Here is a 20,406-nt window from a genome sequence, read left to right on the forward strand (position 1 = left end):
TATCCTTATCACAGCCATCAGACGTTCTGCTGTTATTCTCATGTCTCATGTGGAGAAATGAAATTGAATGGGAGAAACCTGCCTAAGGCCTTCTCATTAGATTGCAAAGTTGATCTGGGGTTTGAAACCAGTGTCCTAGGTCAAGCTCCAGTCTAACACCTTACCAGACCAGTCTCTATAAAGGTTTTTTAACACAGGATGTGAAGCTCACTGTACGAGCCACATTCTTCCCTTTGCCCTACACACTTTCATTTTTGTATCTGAGTCCTGTGCTGGCAGTGTGAGTGGCTGTGTAATCCTCTCCAACTGGACTGAACAATACTGTTTGGCAGTAAGTAGGGGAACCATTAGGCTGATCGCCGAAGAATTGATGCTTTTGAATTATGGTGCTGGAGGAGACTCTTGAGAGTCCCATGCACTGCAAGAAGATCGAACGTATCCATTCTTAAGGAAATCAGCCCTGAGTGCTCACTGGAAGGACAGATCCTGAAGCTGAGGCTCCAATACTTTGGCCACCTCATGAGAAAAGAAGACTCCCTGGAAAAGACCCTGATATTGGGAAAGATGGAGGGCACAAGGAGAAGGGGACGGCAGAGGACGAGATGGTTGGACAGTGTTCTCGAAGCTATGAACATGAGTCTGACCAAACTGCGGGAGGCAGTGGAAGACAGGAGTGCCTGGCGTGCTCTGGTTCATGGGGTCACGAAGAGTCGGACATGACTAAACAACTAAACAACAACAACAAAGGGGAACCATTTACTTTCATTTTATTCCAGGGATTTTTAAATAATCCTTGGGTAGACTGTTCATAGCTCAGCAACAGAGCACACTTGGGGGGGGGGGAAGCCCCATATTAAATTCCCAGCATTTCCAGTTAAACTTCCTCTGAGACTTTAAAATATCCCATGAGCTTATATGACAGAGCTTTTTTCTTTAATTCATCTCAATGGACATTTACCAGCAAGGCAAGAGGTACACTTAGGGATAAACCTAGCTCACACTAATGGCTATATTCTAATAGCTGGGATGTGAAACATGAACTACAGTTCAAAACAAACCCATTACAAGAATACTAAATGGAACACAATTACTGTATATAGCTGAGAGAACTGCCCACATCCCTTACTGAATCCATGAGATATATAAGGTCACATTTGCTAACAAATTCCAGATCTGTAGCTTCTCATTGCAATTGCTCCCTTTTTGTTGTTTGCTTCATAGGAACTTTGAGATGTTTGTTTGTGTGGTCATCTTGCTTTCATCCAACAATATCTCAAGCACCCTCTAGCGGGAGAAAAGAGAACAGCACCATCCACCTTTTAGTTTCAGGTTTTTATTTAATCTCATAACCGGACAAAAGCCAATATGGTCACAGCCATCTTCATTGATGCCTTCGGGGGAACTGGAGTTCCTTATAAGAACAAAACACATATGATTTTTTTCCCTTCTAAACTCTTAAATTGTCAAGTAGCTCCATAAAGTTCTGAGCTCCCTCAGATCCCAGCAAAGTCAGCCTTTGTTAGGGCCTTCAAGTATTGCCTTTCTGTCCACCTCCAAAACCATTGGATCAATTCAAATTCCAGAACTTTCTCAAACACTGAATCTGACTACATCCACTCTTCCTTTAACCAAGGACATCTCAGGCCAGGAAACAGTCCTTAAGCTCTGACGCTCACATTTAACAAATGGAAGCTCTGTTGAGTAAGATGCAAAGAAATTTCCCTGTGGTCACCTGCTTAAGGAAGAAATAAAATGGCAGTCCCAGTTCTGTCATTCTCTCCGCAAAGCCTATGCCATTCACAGCAATAGCCTTATGTCCCTACAGAGAGTGATGTGGATTAAAATCGCCACCAATTAGATCTTTTAAGAGAAAATGTTTCAGGGAATTATTACGTACATTAAAATCCCCACATACAGTTTCATTATTCTTTAAGACCCCTTTATACTCCACTGTAGATAAATTTTCACAAGAAGGCCATTGCTGTGTTATGGAGTCGTCTCGCAGGGACTTCATTTGATATTAATTGCATTACATTCCTATTCTGTCTTTAATAGAAATGTCTTCTAACACAAAGAGACGTGCACCACTGGGAAAGGTTAGAAGCAAATACTATTGCTTAGAGGAATTTAGGGGTGAAAAGACCAGCATGTGGGTTGTTGGGGTTTTTTTGTTTTTGTTTCGTTAGCATGTTATTTAAATGTGCAACTCTTTCAGCACCCAGCTGACATCAACCACTACAAAGCTGCCAGCTTTGAGGCGTGCAGTGAAACTCTCCCATGCCGGGCAGGCCAGGCCCAATTCCACCTCCAGCATGTCAGTTTTGTCCCTTGGCTCCCTGGTTGGTTGGCCCAATGCTCCAAGTGGTTGATCCACTTATTTTGAAGAGTGAATAAACTATCCCGCTTCTTTGAAACAGACTTTAAATCCATCTCGGGGTGCTACACAGAGGATTCCACAAATATCGCAAAATGTCACCTGATCAAGAACCTGGATCAAGCCAAGGGCCCTTCTAGCTGCGCATCCTGTTTCTCACAGTAGGAAGCCACATGCTGATACAAATCCCACATGCAAGGCATGGGCAAAGTAGCCTTCTCCTGCCGCTGTTCTTCCCCTGCATGCTGCCTGTGATCCGGGAGGTAACACCTCTGACATGCTGAGCACTATGATCTTCATGAGGTTCAACTATGTGTTTTGGTTCCCCACACCCATTAACCAACACAGCTTCCTCTGCTTTTTGTGGACCCCCTAGGTTCTGTGAACAGGCGACTAAGTATGCAAAACTACCAGGGAGCAAGTCTGAGTAAACACAACTACAATTATTATAAAGCAAGAGTGGCTGACCTTTTTGGGCCTGATCTGTAGTCAACCCTCTGGGGGTTGCATGCCAGAGAACATGCACAGGACCCATTTCCTAAATTAATCCATGCAGATCATCTAAGGAGAAGGATTCTCACCCCCTCTCCACTCATACGACATTGATCTGATGACAGCCCCAACAGGTAACAGGGCTCCACCCATGCCAGAGCTTTGTGTATACTTTTATTTACTTTCCCTTTTTTGCTGCTGCCACCCAAATCAGTAGAGACTTTAGGAGCCAGAGCAAAATTATGGTACTTTTTGGGTAGTGGTGGTGACATGAGCCACACCTACTGTTGGGTAAACATGAATAGGACAGGCTGCAAGGAGGCCAGTTACAACACTCCCAATATCAGAACCAGCCCTGAAATTCCCACCACAATCCCAAAGTGTGAAAGGTGAGGTCTTGAGGCATCTGATCAAGACTTGTATTTTAAAATGAGCTTAAAAAAATATATATTTGCAGATGCTTGTGTGTTTTTATGCCAGGCAGAAGACCAGCTGGCTAAAAGACTTTGGCAGATGTTTATCCTCCTGGAAAAAGGCCCCCCTGATTTATTTATAGCAGGAGCCAAAATTCTCAAAGTTGTAAAAAGGGAATTACAGGCTGGGAGCAAAGGTTACTAGGTTACTGACCCTATAGAATACAATCAAGCTGCAAAAGCACTAATTAAGAGTTGGTAAATAGTAGGATTCATTGTTTAACAGAAAATAATCCCATGTGCCTCCCATTAGAGACTTTAGCCACATTTTCCTAAGGTTAAAGGGCAAGAGCTAATAGAAACAGCAGCTGGCTTGAAAGGGGGGTTGCTTCTGGAAAGTGTTTTTACTAAGTTCCTTTTTACTTTGAAAAGGCCTTTGCTTCTAAAAATCTATATATGTTATGTATGAAATATATTGGCTTAAATGTAATTATGCAAAGGATTTAGAAAGTAAGAAATGTTAGATTCTTATGTTAGATTCTTATTTCATTGATGGTGTGTGAGAATGTGAACCCAAGATCTGTTTAAGACAGAATGAGCATTTGTTTTAACCATGTTTTGGAGGGCAACAGGGCAAGAAGGGCAAAAGGTGATCTGGTAATTAAGGTGCCTTGTTGAGGCAAATGTAAGATATATGGCTACTTGTTTGCCATTTATAGATAGAAGGAAATATAGCTCTTTGTCTCCCATAAAAGGTAATAGGAAATGGGTGTATCTTTTATGATTGGTTCTAGCAAACAGCCAATAGGAATTTCAACCAGGCTGATTGGACAGAGGCAGCCAAAGGAGGAGCAAGGGGGCTGGGCTGAGGAAATATAAGTGCTGACCATCAGGGCTGGAGTGGGCAGAGCTTTGGTAACCATATACCACTGTGTCTCTCATTTATTTGTCTGACAAATAAATTATTATTTTAATTTCTCTATTGCTGCGTTGAATATTTCATTCCAGCTAAGCGTTAACCACAAGCAGGGTGCTACAGTATCTGCAGCAATCCTTTCCAACAGAAGAGCAGGATCTGAAATTAAGCTTACACAAAGAAGAAATTACTTAAAGTAAATTATTTAAATAATGAATCCAATTCAGCTAGGAACGAATGTGTGGCTACTTACTCTTACTTTACAAGAAGATTCAGCCCTGCATGTATGCTATGTGCTTTTGTTCCCAGCAGTGTTTTTTGTTTGTTTTAATTCCCTGACTCTGGGTTTCTTCTCAGCCCCCCCAATCCCCAAATGAAATGACAGTCAGGCTGCTGAAAGTAGAGCTACTTCATCATCATCATCAGAGAAGTAGGGAATGGACGAGTGCCCATTCATGATTACCAATCAATGATTTCTTACAGCAACATGGCCTCCCACTCCCCTGTGTAAATCCTTCCAGGACCATCAAGCTGTGACAACCTTAATGCGAAGGAAACGTCAGGCTCCAGAGTGATATTTGAAAGGTCCCTTTGAAATATTTGGCAAATCTCTCTCTCTCAATCGATGCAAACGGATGGAGATTCGTTCCAGATGAATGAGAGGTGGCAGAGCCCATCCTGTTGCAAAAATCATCCAGCAAGCCTCCTTGAAAGATAAATGAGATGTAAAATGTTGCCTGAGTTCCTTTACAGGAAAAGGGTAATAAAGAGATTGGAACTCGTTGCAGATTTCTGCTGCAGCACATTTACTTCTTGGCCAGGAGTCCTGCTTGTTCTGCTTCTTCCACTTGAGGGATTTCAAAACACCTTCAGATTCCATGAGCTGCCTCATCTATGACGGATATGATTTTGAGGGGCGGTAGTGATGGATGGATTGCCTTGCTTGCCATCACGGTGCTACTGAAGTGCTTAATAAATCTTTCATTGACTTCAGTGGAATCATGATTCCAAGCCTATACTTTCAGCCGGGTATATTTAGGCTGCTGGCTGGGGATGTTTTATGCACATGAGTGGTGGTAGGCTGGGGATGGGGCAAAGACAACATAACTAAATGTGTGCTGTACAAAGCACAAGGGTGGAGAGCCTGTGGCCATCTAGATTTTGTTGCACCACAACTCCTATCATCCCTGATATCATTCCCCATCCATACTGTAGCCTGTACAATGGGGACAGAATTATAATTCAATGTAACTGAAGCTTTTTAGAAGCCAGATTCTTTAAGAATATTAGTTTAGTAAGATCAAAAGAAAGTGCATGTGTGCAAGTGTGCACGCACGTAGAACAAAAAATGATCTGCATTTATGTACACACACACACACACACACACACACACACACACACCACTTTTGCAATCCTGTTATATGTCCCAAGTGGGAGGTTTAGGCAGACATGAAGCGGTTGGCTCCCTCCTTGTCTCTGTTTAAGAAATTATTTAAAATATACTTATTTTATCACGTGTTTCTCTCTTGATGATGTTCCACTTGATTCTCTTCTTTTTTTCCAATTTTAGGCTAATTGTTATATAACTGTGGGTTGTGTTTTTTTAACTGCAACTTTTGAAGATTCCTTTTAGCCTCCCCCAGCAAGTGATACATTTTCTTTCTCCAATTTTGTCTCCCTTTTGTTGAGCCTGCAGGCGGGACCTGTTTAATATTATGTATGCCCAGCACCCAGACTAGCAGTCCTCAGTTCCCCACCCCACCACCAGCAGACCACTTGGAAAATTGCTGGGGGTCTCAGAGGAAATCCCCCCCCCACAGATCAAAGCACATACGTAACTCATATTTTAATAACCACAGCCTTGTGTTTCATTCAGGCACAGTCAGCACTTTCCACCTGACAATGATGGAAACAAGCCACGTGAGCTCATAACCAGTAATGCTATGAGCAGGGTTGCAAGCAGAGGAGGTGGGGTTAACCATAAACCTGTTTAAAATTCTGCTTAGTTATTAATTATTTTTCATCAGCAACTACAAATTAGCATTTACATCATGTATTTTGCACAGAAGCAAACACTGCTTCATTGACACAGCTAACTCTATCCTATGAATCCTATACAAGTACACAGCTGACAAACTATGACCGATCCAAACAACACATGCAAGTTAGCTGTATTGTATGCAATGGAAGCCATGTACACAGGATAGCTGACAAAATGCATCAAAAATGAAAGCTATACATGCATAAACAACAAAATGCAATCAATCAAAACTAGTGCAGTTTGGGGCAATACTATTTTTTAACCATGTTTTGCTTCTGCAATGAATACAAATAAAAATTAAACTTTTTTCTGTTTGTCTGTCTTTCAGCGTCTGCACAACTGTCAAACCAGTGATATTATGAAAATCACAGGGTTGCATCCAACTCATTTCTACTCAGGGTAGACCTCTTAAAATTAAATACCTAAATTAAGTCACATGCATTAATTTCAATGTGTATCTGAAGAAGTGTGCATGCACACGAAAGCTCATACCAAGAACTAACTTAGTTGGTCTTTAAGGTGCTACTGGAAGGAAAAAAAATTTTTTTTTTAATTTCAATAGGTCTGAGAAGCGCTTAGTTGGATACAGCCCACACGCTTTAGGTTAGGTCATTCCTTTAACTCAGCTATGGGGAACTTTGGTCCTCCAGATGTTGCTGAACTACAACTTTCATAGCCAGTGGTATGTGCAGCAACACCTGGAGGGCCAAACGTTCTGCTGTAACTGGCAATTTTCTGGAGGTAAATTAATAGACTGTGTCAGCACCATATTAGGAAAGCCACAGGCCCTTCTTTGGGAGCAATCCTAACACTTCCACCCACCCAGCATGGTGGGGCTTTACAGAGCAGCAGGGTCATTGTCACTTTCATAGCTCTGCTGAGCATCCCAGCTGAAGGGTGCAGGCAGAGACTGGGCCCAGCTCACTCAACCCTGCCACATGATGGCAGCATGGTCAACTCACATTCCAAAAGATCCAGAGAACATTCAGCCCCACCTCTGGAAAGCCCCATTTCTTGGTAGGCAGACAAGGGAGATCTCCACCAGAGAGACACCGCCCCACCACCACCAGCCCAACATAAAAGGGATATGGATTGCTCTGTCAGTACAATATTCTACAACTAGCGCAAATGGCAGGGGTCAGCAAACCTTTTCAGCAGGGGGCTGGTCCACTGTCCCTCAGACCATGTAGTGGGCCGGACTATATTTTTTTTTGGGGGGGGGGGGTGAACGGATTCCTGTGCCCCACAAATAACCCAGAGATGCACTTTAAATAAAAGTACACATTCTACTCATGTAAAAACATGCTGATTCCCAGACCATCCGTGGGCCGGACTGAGAAGGCGTTTGGGCCAGATCCGGCCCCCAGGCCTAATGGTCTCCATCTCAGAAAAGGAAATTGGTTGTAGGGCCAGGTACAGATATTCTCAATGGTTCTACAGCTTTTTGGCACACAACCCAAAACAAGTTCAACTTCACTCACTTTTTGAAATATGTAATATGGCAACCCTACCCTCTAACCTCCATCATATAAGCACTTTTGCAAATAATAAATGCTGATACCAGCTGTGGGGAAGAAAAGCTCTGATCTCTGAATAGGTTTTCCACCTTCTGGGAAAACTACATTTTGGTTATTGCAGAAATGGGACCCCCGGTTGTAGCCATTTCGATTGTAATTGCCGCAACCATTTTTCTAAGTAATGCTGTATATGCAATTAAACATTGCTTTCGGAGCCTAAGCACCTCTCAGCAGAAGCACTTCATCCGATGGGCAGAGAAACTCAGGACTGGGTTTCGGCACAGACAAAACACTTGCTGAGCCAGCACATTTCGGCACTGGGAAAACGGGGCCAGCCATATCCGAGCGCCAAAAGCAAGGCGCGCTCCCTTTGAACCAAGGGAGAGCAAGCGCCGTCCTCTCCTCGCGGAGAAAGGCCGGCGCAGAGGAAGCGGCTCCCCAACAGGGACCTGAGCTGCGCTCGCGCACAGCGAGGAATCAATGAACGATCTGCGTCTGCCCTTTTCAAATATGTTGAAGTTTATATAAATGCTCCAGTTCCCGCCTTCCTTTCCCGCAGCCTCCATCTTCGCCACGGACACTCGCAAAAGGCGAGGACAACGCACCCCCGTTTTATGTGTGCGGCTGGGGTGGAACGCGCTGACGTCAGAGCCGCCGCCCGACATCTTGAGGAAAGGATTTTATCTAGGCTCCGCCATCTTTAGTGAGGGTTTCCATCACTACCCCCCTCGCCATTTTGGAATAGGTCATTCCGACTGCTGCCTTATTTTTCCTTTCCCCCCTTTTTTTCTATCTTCCATCACTTCCCCAATCGATCAAATTCCGTGTGTGTGTGTATCTGCATTTAAAGATTAAGCCGGATTGTGTTTCGAGGAAGTGATCCGCCTTTGTCAGCCGTATCGCTTCCGGGTGAAGCGAGGTGACCTCTGACCCCCGCGACGCCCGCCTCTTCCTTTCCGGTGTTGGTTGCTGCCTGCGGAGACGTGCGAGTAAGTGTCGAGAGAGGGGGGTAACTTCCATCCACCCCCATCCTCGGGGACCCGGCTCTCCCCGAATTTGTCTGCGGCTTGCTTGGCCTCTCCTCCGCCGGCTGCACGGGGAGGGCGGCGGAGGGGAGGGCCTGGTGCCCCCGGTGTCCGCGGGGGTAGGCAGCACCGCGGTGGGAAGGAGCGCGGCTGGGCAAAGCGGGGATGGAGCCTCGTAGCGCAGCCCGCCTTTTGTTTCAGTTGCGCGCCTCTTGCTTTATTAAGAGGCGAAGCAGTAGCTTGAGTCGCTTTCCGTGATGTAGGCCGTTGTGGTTCTCATTAAGGCCAAGGTGGACGAGGCTTAGAGGTTCCCCCAAGGCCGCCGCTTGGGCCTCTGGCTGTGTCTGCTCTCCGGTAGGCAGGCTGGCTCCCTTCCTTTTGAGATGGTTTGACGTGGGAAAAGCTTCTTAGTAGCTGCAGGTTGTTTCAACTCACAAATTCCCTCATCCCTAGGAAGTGAACTTTCTGGGTCTGATTGCGGCCTTGTGAGATCAGAGATGGTCTCGCATCATGTTTGTGTTTTCAGGCCGTCCTGTTACATTGAGAGAAAAAAGATCCACGCATCACGAAGTCGTCTGCATCTGCAAGGTTACATACAGTACACGGCCCAGCTCTGCAGCATTGCAGCCCTTAATAGCCCTATTTTTAAAGTTTCCACCTCAAAGGCTGCAATCCTAAAGCCCACTTACCTAGCAGTAGTTTGCCTTCAGTTCCGTAGGACTGACTTCTGGAAATCAGTTGTGCTTTAGAGAGCGACATGTGCTTGGTTCTTTTCACCTGGAATGCCACACACACATACTGTTGTGTGTGTGCATGCTCTTTTTGGATTGTTCAGTGTTCGGAGATTATTTGCTTAAACCGATCGTAACCACAGTGTACTTCTTAATTATAGAATGAATTTTTGTGTTCTAGATGGGGGGCAGGTTGAGCTTTGTACATAGGAGAGACAGCTAACCCTTCTTTTCTAACCATGAGAACAGTAAATCATAGTAATGGCATAGATTAATATATTCTCTATGGCCATGAGAATTCTCAGCCAGACCTGAAAAAGTTTTCAGGATTACTTCTGCAGTCACTTGGGCTAGGAACATGGTTTATTTTGTTTTTTAAGTATGCTAAAGCTGCTTCCATATTCCAGTGATAGCCAATGTGCTGCCATCTAGACACTTTGTGCTCCACCTCCTAATGCTCCTTATCATGCAAGCTGAGGTTGATGGGAGTTGTAGTACAAAGCATCTGGAGGTTACCATGTTGACTAGCCATGCTGTATTCTTGTCTCTGCAAAATCGCTGCCATCTAGGTTTCCATACATTCTGCCTATAATCCCCTTTATTTGAATGTTGAATGTAGTGACTGGAGGGTTTCTCTGCTGTAAGATACATATCTGTTTTTTACATACCCTTTTGTTTAGAAGTACTTAAGTCCTGAGGGTCCATTTGCCCCTACTCCATCTTCTTGATGGATTGTCTGTGGAATATATATTGCTAAATATTACAGATAAGAGCAGTGGGGATCTTGCCACATGTATGATGTTGGGAAATGTATCGTGCTATAGGCCTAAGCATACCTGATTAAGGAGTGCAGGATTTTTCCTATAGGGATGTGATTGTGGTAATGTGTGCTGTTTGATTAGCATTATTATTCTTGTGCAAGTTATTCAGGGAGGTTGTTAATTTTTGTAACCTGCTAGCTAGTATAATTAGTGTGGAAGCAACACATTTCACTGAAATGCACACTCCTACAGAAGGGATGTTCATTTAATAGGCCTGAAATAATTTTTAAAAGAAAGTGGAGACCATTATGTTAAGTCATTTGGCTCCTATGCCCTGTTTTATGAAGAGAATTATTAAAATATGTTGAAGAAAAGTCAATGCAAATTAGCACAAGTTTTGGTTCCAAGAACTCCCAATTCTGGTTGTTGCTGGTCTCACGATGCTGTTCCTGCTAGTTAATATATTGCATATATCTTAATCAAGACTGTGAACTTAGTAAACTATGGTGCTATTGATGTCCTTTATCTTCCCCTCGGATTTATATACAGTGGTGCCCCGCAAGACTAATGCCTCGCAAAACGGAAAACTCGCTAGACAAAAGAGTTTTCCGTTTTGGAGGTGCTTCGCAAAATAAATCTCCTATGGGCTTGCTTCGCAAGACGAAAATGTCTTGTGAGTTCCTGCGGGTTCCCCCCCCCCTTTTTCTAAGCCGATAAGCCACTAAAAGCCGCTAATAGCCACTAAAAGCCGCTAATAGCGCTAATCCGCTAATCCGTCAATGGGCTTGCTTCGCAAGACGACTTGCGAGGCACCACTGTATATGTGTGAGAGAAGTACCTGATGCAGTGATTTCCTTGTTTTCTGAGGCAAGGAAAAGGTGGGTTGCTGCAAGGGTGAGTGGATGTTGCTGGGAGTGAGGTGCAGTTAGAAGCTGGAACTTCAGACACAGGTGCTTCTGTTGCAACCTTTGCCAAGGTGCTTTGGACTAAGATTCCCTTCTGCCCCATACAGCACAACCATGCTGGCTGGGGCTGCTGGGTGTTGTAGGGCACTAGGTTGGTGAAGGCTGCTGTACTGCCTGACTGAGCTGGAAGTTGGCATCACTACAGAAAGGATTTTCTGTTCACAGAGCTGCAAAAAGGGCCGTGAACTAGCCCCACGTAGCTGCTTATTAAAATAGCTTGCAACTTGGGTCTGAACTACTTACTTTCCTTGCCTTGGAATCTTAATTTAATAAAGGTTTATAAGTAGATCCCATCAAAGAGACAGTACTTTAAGGCCTTCCATATCCTCCATAATTTGTTGTTGTTTTCTTATAACAGAAATGGCACCTCGTAAGGGCAAGGAAAAGAAGGAAGAACAAGTTATCAGTCTGGGACCACAGGTGGCTGAAGGAGAGAATGTGTTTGGAGTCTGCCACATCTTCGCTTCCTTCAATGACACTTTTGTCCATGTAACTGACCTGTCTGGCAAGTGAGTAGGCACCTGTTCGTGACTGCTTTCTTTAACATGTTTTTAAAATGAAAGACTTATTTGGGGAGGGGGGGAATGTTGGTCTATGACGTTTGGTAAACTTTTACACCTCAATTCTCCTAAATGCATCTACTGGACATATAGTGCTGGACATGACAGGCAGACCCTTGATCAAATGCAGAAATCAAGAGACACACTCACATTGGTACAGAAAGGTTCTCTTAGTTTAAAATCCTGTAAGTCAGGACTCAGGAAACAATGTGGGCCTCCAGGTGTTTCTGAACTATAATACCATTGGCTATGCTGCCTGGCTGGGGCTTGTGGGAGTTAGAATCCAACACAATGGAGGGCCACCAGTTCCCCATGACCTGCTATAAGCTGTTCAGGCATACTGGAGTAAGTGGGGACATAAGGGAAAGCTAAATTTTGTGTGACTGGTTCTGTGTCTTGTCTGCTAGGATTTAGGACTTGTGGGCAGCAGTAGATGCGGTAAGGTTTGGAAGTTGTTGCTTCCATATTTTAAAAACAATTTGGCAAAGAAGCCAAGAATACAATTTATCTGCTTACCCTGTAACTTCGTATCTCCTGTGAAAGTGAGACTAGACTTGGGGTTCCTCAAATAATCTCTCTGTTCCTTCTTTCTCAGGGAAACAATCTGCCGAGTAACTGGTGGCATGAAAGTGAAGGCTGACAGGGACGAGTCTTCTCCTTATGCTGCTATGCTGGCTGCCCAGGATGTAGCTCAGAGATGCAAGGAGCTGGGAATCACTGCCCTTCACATCAAGTTGCGGGCTACAGGTGGAAATAGGTATGTCTGTCATTCTCTCCCACACAGAGTATCCCACACAGAGTTTATAAGATGTAGTTAATCAGATACTAATTAGTATCTAAGGCATTCAGCATTCACCTCTTAACAGTCTACATTATGCAGGAATACCATATGAGAACATTACCGTATATATAATTTTGTAGCATTCTGTAGACCGGGGGTGGGGGGAGCAGAGAGGATACCCTCTTGGCACTGAATGCATATATTGGTTGGCTTAGTATCTTTGTGGATATTTTGTTGTTTTTCTCTTACCTAAATAAGCTTTGCATTTAGATGGACTAAGTTGCAGTTTGGACTACCATGATCTTATAAAAAGTATTGTCCACATTATTTGTCAGTGAGATCAGGTTGCAGCTAATATAGCCTCGGGGTGTTCTGGTTTTTTTTTCTTTTTGAAATATGACAACCCTAATATAGCCACTTCTTTTGAATGCTTCTATGTATTTCCTTTAATAGAACAGAGATATTCTATGCCCATTAGACATAGGCCTTGCAGTCAGAAGCAAAAAAGAGGGAAGCCTTCTCAGTTCTGCATAGGGTAGAAAAGGCATGCAGCAGAGATATCTTGAGAATCCACATGGATTATGGCAAGGATAATTCCCAAGGGGTAGCAGGCACCCAAGCCAAAAAAAGAGAACATAATTTCATGAATCACAGAAACTGATTGGCATTCCCAGTAGATTAAATGTCTGAATTGAATGGGGGGAACCCTGCTGGTTAATATAAAATGCCTCCATTACACTCTTTCCTTCAACTTCCAGCATAAAGCTGAGCCTATGAAGTTAGCTGAAAATGACATAGCTTTTATAAAAATACAGTAAGAGCCCTATTTGCCACTAGACCAAAAGCTTGAAGTTGAACTGCCTTCTTATTTCCCTGCTTGTCCCACATTGGTCTTTGTCACCAATTTATTCCCTCCATATGAATTATTATAGAACCATCCAGTATATATAAACAAATGCAGTGGAGACCGACTGGACATCAGAGATTATTAGTAAATGCTTATCTGCTTCATGTAGTTCTTCATTTTTTTCCTTTGCAGAACAAAGACTCCTGGGCCTGGAGCCCAGTCAGCCCTCAGAGCTCTGGCTCGATCTGGCATGAAGATAGGGCGCATTGGTGAGTTGTCAACCGAAGATGCATTTGAAGAATGCATCTCCTTGGAAAACATCTCTTTTAGAAAATGGCTGTTTCTTAATGTCCCATTCTTACTCAGGTGTTAAACAAACCCTCTTGGTTTCCTGTGATAACGCTTTTCATGATTGTGGGGTACATGCTAAAGGTGCTGAGTTTAAGATATGAAGTACAGAAATATTGCAGATTAGACAAGGAGATGTCCTAACATCAGTTGTGACCTTTAGTTAGAAAGAATTGAAACTGGTGCTAAGCTGCATTTTGGTAACTACCATGGTATTATGAAATGTTTTCCCCTGGTAGTTGTGTCGTCCCTTCTTAATTAAGTAAAGTGGAAGTCCTAAAGCCTCTGCAGACTTGTCTGAACTTGGACTTTCACATCCTAAAATACAGTTGCTGTAAATTGGTAGTACAGCTTCTCAGGCTGACTTACGATCCTGCAGTAAATTGGGTTCTTAGATTTTGACCACCAGCCTTCTGCATTGGAAAATTGTTTCATTTACCATATGAAAAGTGACTTAGAGGGTTTTGTATGTGTGTGGGACCTGTGTATGCAAGAAAGTATTCTGAATGTGAAATCCTTATTTCTCTCCACAGAGGATGTCACCCCTATCCCGTCAGACAGCACTCGCAGAAAGGGTGGTCGTCGTGGTCGCCGTCTGTAAACAGTAGCTGTTATCTTTCATCATTAAAGCTTTCCAATAAACCTCTGCTCTCATTTGTTCTTTTCTTATACAACTCTAGTCACCGCTGGTGTCCTTAGAAGTACATCCTTGAGTTGGACCTTTTCTCACTAATTACTTACATGAAAAGCAGACTCTTTGGGGGAGTTTTTCTGTGCATTAACAGCTTCCACGGGATTTCTGTTGTATCACTTTTCCACTGAGTTATTTTTCTATGAAGCTACTCAATACTACTTAGCAAAAATAAAAAATCTTGCTACAGTCTAAGGACAATTTTGAAGGTGGTGGATAAAAGTAGAGACAAAGCATCTCAATTCCATATATAGATTGAACTTTAAAAAAAACACACACACAACCCTGGACAGCCACTTCCCCCAAAGCACTGTTTGGTTTTAGATGCAATAGGCTAGCAATGTGTTCTTTTGATTTTGTATAACAGAATTCTCATCTTAACTTGCCACATACACCTTTCAGGGATCCATTTAGAAAAACATTTAAATCTGTATGAAAGGAATAATTTGATTCTTCCCCATCTGCCTTTTTAGATGCAGCTTAGCTTTTCATTATTTCAGATTATTTTGTATTCACTGGTGCATTGTCACATGCAGATCGTCAATACAGATTTACCATGGTAGAGCTGTGGATCTGAATTGAGAATTTTCATTTACATTGCATTATTGCTGCACAGAAATCCCAAGCTTGTTTTCTCAGAAGTAACTCGCTGCTTTCAATGACATTTACTCCCATGTAAGTGGATAGCATTGCAGTATTTGTCTTTTTGTCAAGAAGTAGGGAGAAGCAATTGTGTGAGAAGTGTTTACCTGTGCAAATTCTCCACGGTTTAAATAGTGCTGGAATGAGCACCAGCAAAAATAAGGACTTTGTCATAGCTCACATTCTTATTAACACTGCACTTATTTATATCCTGTCTTTTAATTTTGCTAAAAATTCACAAGGCAGCTTCCGCTAAAACAGGCACAAAACTGTTCAGAAACTAATTGCATTAATATAAACAGGCATGAAACGAGAAAGCAGCAGGGTTTTGTTTTTTAAAAAATAAATCATGGTACTAAAATTAAACTTAATTAAAATCCCAGGCAAATAAGTTTTAACTTTACATCGAAAATTAGGATTGGTACTCCACAGGCCAGGAGCCACTGTAGAATAGGGCATATCTCAGGCTACTACCCCTTGGTGTCTGAAGATGGAGGCTTTCAGAGCAAGAACTTAGAAAATAATATTTAAAAATTGTTGCAGCATTACTTAGGGAAGTTTTAAACCTTTGATGCTTTAGCGTGTTTTTAATCTGTTGGGAGCTGCCCAGAGTGGCTGGGAAAACCCAGCCAGATGGACGGGGTATAAATAATAAATCATTACATTATTATTTCAGTCAGGCCATGCCTGGTTCAATAGTCTCTCTAGTTCCATCATGCCAAATGAATGCTGGACCTTTTCTGGATACCAACTGTGTCCAAGTTGTAGCAACAATATTATTGATAACCAAATAGCCTGTAAAAGCAGAAAGGAGCTATTGCCATTTTGGACTGTACCTCTGCCTTGGGTTATTTCCCTTTTTATATTATGGGCTGTACAGTTCTGAGTGTTTTAAGCGTTTTCTTCAAAACAGGTTTTGGTTCCGCAGCATGGTTTTGGTGGCAGGCTAGTTTCTTCCTGACTCGGGAGAAACAATACATAAAATGTCACAGGACCTTGCATGTAGCTGAGGTCTACTTCTGTATTTAGGCTCTGTATTTAGGCTGATGAGAATATGCAAGGGGCAAAAGCGTATTCTCAGAGCAAGCCCAAAACATTTTACTGCCTGAGGCAGTACAGCAAATGGCACCGCCTTCTCTCCAAATTGAGCTGCTGCCCTGTACCTAAGGGCAGTCAAGTTATTTTGACACTTGAAGCAATGCTTATCTCCTTGGTATTAATAATGCAATAATAAATAAATGGCTCCACCGTTTTGTGGGACATCATTGAGAGAAAAAAAGGCTAAGGAGTAAACCAGGCTTCCTCAACCTCAGCCCTCCAGAGGTTTTTGGCCTACAACTCCCATGATGCCTAGCTAGCAGGACCAGTGGTTGGGGATGATGGGAATTGTAGTCTCAAAACATGGAGGGCCGAGGTTGAGGAAGCCTGGAGTAAACCCTACATAATTATGGAGTGGAGCCCTTAAGGTGGTTGGATGGCACATTGTACGCCGTCACCTGACAACTGCAGCCAAGCTGGTGTCAGATGTATTGCTCCGCTATCAGCGAGGTCAAGAGAGTGGTCTTCTGGGCAGCCCACAACCTCACACACACTGCCCAGGCTTGCAGCCCAGACAGGTCACTTGGGTGCTGCTAATGCAGCAGTTTGACTTCGCCCCCGAAGCACACAACATTGTCTCTTGAAACAGACAGATGCCAACAAAACAAGCTTTTTCATGAAACCCAAAATCCTCATTCTGCCTACCAGCCCTTATTCATCTGGTCCCTGGATTAATGACTACTAACTCATTCTTTGAAATGTCTTCCATTTTCATGATCTCTTTTTGTGCATCATTTCGTGGAAAAGGAACTTGGAAATAAAGACTTTCTTCCTCATTTTCTTTTGTGGTTTTATGTGGAAACCTAAGAAATAGAAAAGGGGAAATGATAACCAGTACTCTAGCCAATCAGAAATTGGCTACTTCCTGATGTTTAGAGTTGCTAGGTAGAAAATGCTTCACAAAAGGCTCAAGCTGTACTTCTGCCTTTGTTATGAGAGAGCAGTAGCTTGTTTAGCAGTTGTGTTCCAATGCTTCCTAAGCAAACAGGTCATTTTTAAAAAATTGAGCTGCTAAAATTTCCACCAGAAGTAGCTAGACGAGAAATAAAAAGAATGTATATTCTTGTACACCTTCAGCACAGGATTGTTACAGGGCAGAACTCCTATTTCCTTTTGATCTTGAAGGATTCATGTGCTCGAATCCTGCTTGCTGCTTTCCCACAGGCATCTCATTGGCCACTGTGAGAGCAGGATGCTGGACTAGATGGGCCATTGGCATCCAGCAGGCTCTTATGTTCTTAATGTTCACACAGACTAGCAGTGGCTCTCTGGGGCTTCAGACAATGGTTTCTCCCATTTCCTACTTGGGGACCAAACCAGGGAAAGCAAGCATTCATTCAATCAATACCCCACAGCAGTGGTGATGCCACTTCACTTCAGGGTACAGGCATCTGTGTGCCATTGTGGGGTGTGTTCACACCACAATGTTTGCACATCTAGTTTCATAAGCTGGGAGGTGGAGGGGGCAGGAGATGAATACCAAAGGTATTGTAGGTAGAAGGTTGGCTCACCCTCTCCCACTCTTCCTACTCACCCAATTTCATTAAAACTACATGTAACACTGCTCTACAAATATTCTTGTCAAGAGTGCTTGTGACCTAATATCACTGTTACGAATGAGAGAGTTGCACATCACAGGATGCAAGAAGAAGCCACGCAACAAGTAGTGTGTTATTTTAGAGATGAAAGTATTTGGGGATTTGTTTACAAAATCAGTTCTGTACCAAGAGAAGCTCAAATGTCTGAGCTACATCTGTTGTACAAATCAAGCATATCTTTGCTTATTTTGCATTATTTGGCTTTTGCTGGTCATGTGATGATGCAAGCTGATACGCAGGCACTGAAGTTTTACCCTTCAGTATCTGGAAATCTTCAATATGATCCCCTAGTCGCCAACATACTTTCAAACCTGCTAGTTAAAGACACTAGCCGAATGTAGAGGATTTATCTGCTAATGTGGACTCTAGTCTACAAAGGTCCTGTAATAAATCAGTTAACACTGGTAACGAGCATGGTACCCACAAGATGTTTTGAAATAGACTTCACCAATCGCACCTGGCTGGGGCTGATGGGAGATGGAGTCCAAAGCATCTGGAAGGCATCTGATTGACATATGTTAGGGCCCAGCACCGCAAGGGAGAGACAGCCCCCATTTCAGTGCAGTGACTGTCCAATGTAAACATGATCCAGTGAAAAGTTCTAGCTGAGCAAGGGTGACTTATTGTCCTGATCCCCTGGCCAATTCAGCAGCCAGACAACATGCCAAGACTGAGTCCAAAATCCAAGGGTCAATCAGCATCTGCAAAGTCCACAGGCCGAGATCCAAAGTCAAAGGCCGAAGGTCAGGAAACGAAGTTCAGGGTCAATCAAAGCCCAAAGTAGAAACCTGTGGCGGTCCAGGAGAGCACAAGACCAGGTTCTTCACGGCAGTTGAGCAGACATGGCACCTAAGCTCTGCTGTCTTCTTATAATGTGCCTGCTGGTTGTAGCATCTGGGCTTCATCCTCACCTGCTCTCAGCTTGCTCCAGTTGAGGAATCACAAGCCTCCTTGTGATCCAGGCCCCACCTGGCCAGCTAGTGAACTGGTCTATAGGCCCTGGCCTGCCTCTGCTTCCTGGAGTGCCCTGCCTGCTGATCATTATGCCTCAAGACCCACCATGTTCATGGGGGCCGGGGTTCCTCTGGCAAGGGGTCCCGCTGTTTGACTTCCTGTTCACTGGGCCCCGTCCCTTTGTCATCCTGTGTTACCCCATGAGTACTTCCTACACCAACCTCTCCTTTCCCACCCCCAGCTTACACCCCCCCCCCCCCGTGTGACCCAGTCCCAGCCGCAATCCCAGCCAGGATCCTCTTCCTCCTCCCTGAACTCCTGCCAGTTCATGGCACTTACTCCCATAGCCTCCAACATTTCTCTGATGAAAACAGGGACGTCCCATTCCATAATGATAATTTTACTATTTATACCCCACACATCTTACTGGGTTGTCCCTGCTACTCTGGGCACCTTCCAACATACATAAAAACATAACAGAACATTAAATGTTTTTAAAAAAACTTTCCTATACAGGATTGCCTTCAGATGGCTCAGGGGCTGAATAACTCCATACCCTCCAACATTTATGTGATGAAAATAGAGGCAACCTAAGTAAAAGCGTGACATTCTGGGATCAAATCAGAAACCAGGACAGCTTCTCTAAATCAGGATGTCCCTAGAAAATAGGGACACTTGGAGGGTCTGTACTCCCTAGTGCTGGTATCACTTGGGGGAAAGGAAAATGGTTTGGATCTTAACATGTTTTCAACAGGCTTTGTTAGCATTGGACACTGCATCTCTCTTGCAATGCTGGCCCAACTTTACAATACTGCCCCCATTTTTCTTCATTGGAATATGCTGACTGAGGACAACACTTAATACATTTGACAAAGCTGGCCCTATTGCATTAAAGCGTAATGTGCCATAGGAATTTGTTGCAACAGGCTGACCTGGTTAACCCTCTGGACCCTTTATCATGCCCTTGGTTATACTGAATTCAATATATGGCACCACTGTCTAGGAAGATGGTTAACACAAAAATACCCAATCTCTGCAGTCTTTTTTCTTTAGTCTAAACTTGACATTTACATTGGGACTGGCTGGTACATTCCCGAAGCCCACTCACTCTTTCCACCTATGAGAGAACAAAAACTGGGGACCTTCATTTGTTCTCTGTCTCTCATTGGGTGATGACACAGGTCCTGCTATTGAGTGCTGGAACTGGGAATTCTAGGCTGTGGTCTTTTAAATTTAGGTGGTGGTTTTTGTTCTTGTTTGGTTGCAAATGAGTTAATAAAAGTTGGTAGTATATGATCTTCGCTCCTTGCGTCTCACTGTTTCAGGGAAGATTTTAATCTAGGTTTCACATCCCCGCATAAAAACAGTATTGTTCATCACAACTTACTATATTGTGGCATATTGCCTCATAAATATGCACCAGTATGTTAAAGATTCATCACATGCACTTTCCAAATCTCCCCTCCAAAGCCCAATCTGAAGTAAAATCTCTCTCTAAAGAACAAAAAGTTACTTTATTTGAATAAACTGCCGTGAGAGCCATGAGCTACGTTACAGTGTTCTCAAAACGCACAGTCTATGTGGTAGCACAAAAAGCTGAAGAACTCTGCCTGACAACCGGTGATGTCATCTGAGTAGCCAATGAGATTTTT

The 20,406-nt window shown here is 43.5% G+C and overlaps 1 protein-coding gene across 1 annotated transcript; it reads left to right on the forward strand.

Moving 5' to 3' along the window:
- Window positions 1–8,586: 8,586 nt before the first annotated feature.
- On the forward strand, window positions 8,587–14,413 carry RPS14 (ribosomal protein S14). Its single transcript, XM_083603993.1, has 5 exons — window positions 8,587–8,742; window positions 11,594–11,744; window positions 12,391–12,552; window positions 13,616–13,692; window positions 14,305–14,413. Exons 2-5 carry the CDS (start codon window positions 11,596–11,598, stop codon window positions 14,370–14,372), a joined length of 456 nt encoding a protein of 151 aa, XP_083460119.1. The 5' UTR covers window positions 8,587–8,742; window positions 11,594–11,595; the 3' UTR covers window positions 14,373–14,413.
- The last annotated feature ends 5,993 nt before the right edge of the window (window positions 14,414–20,406 follow it).

This window comes from Podarcis filfolensis (assembly GCF_964270895.1).
Source record: "Podarcis filfolensis genome assembly, chromosome: 2".
Taxonomy (NCBI): Eukaryota; Metazoa; Chordata; class Lepidosauria; order Squamata; family Lacertidae; genus Podarcis; species Podarcis filfolensis.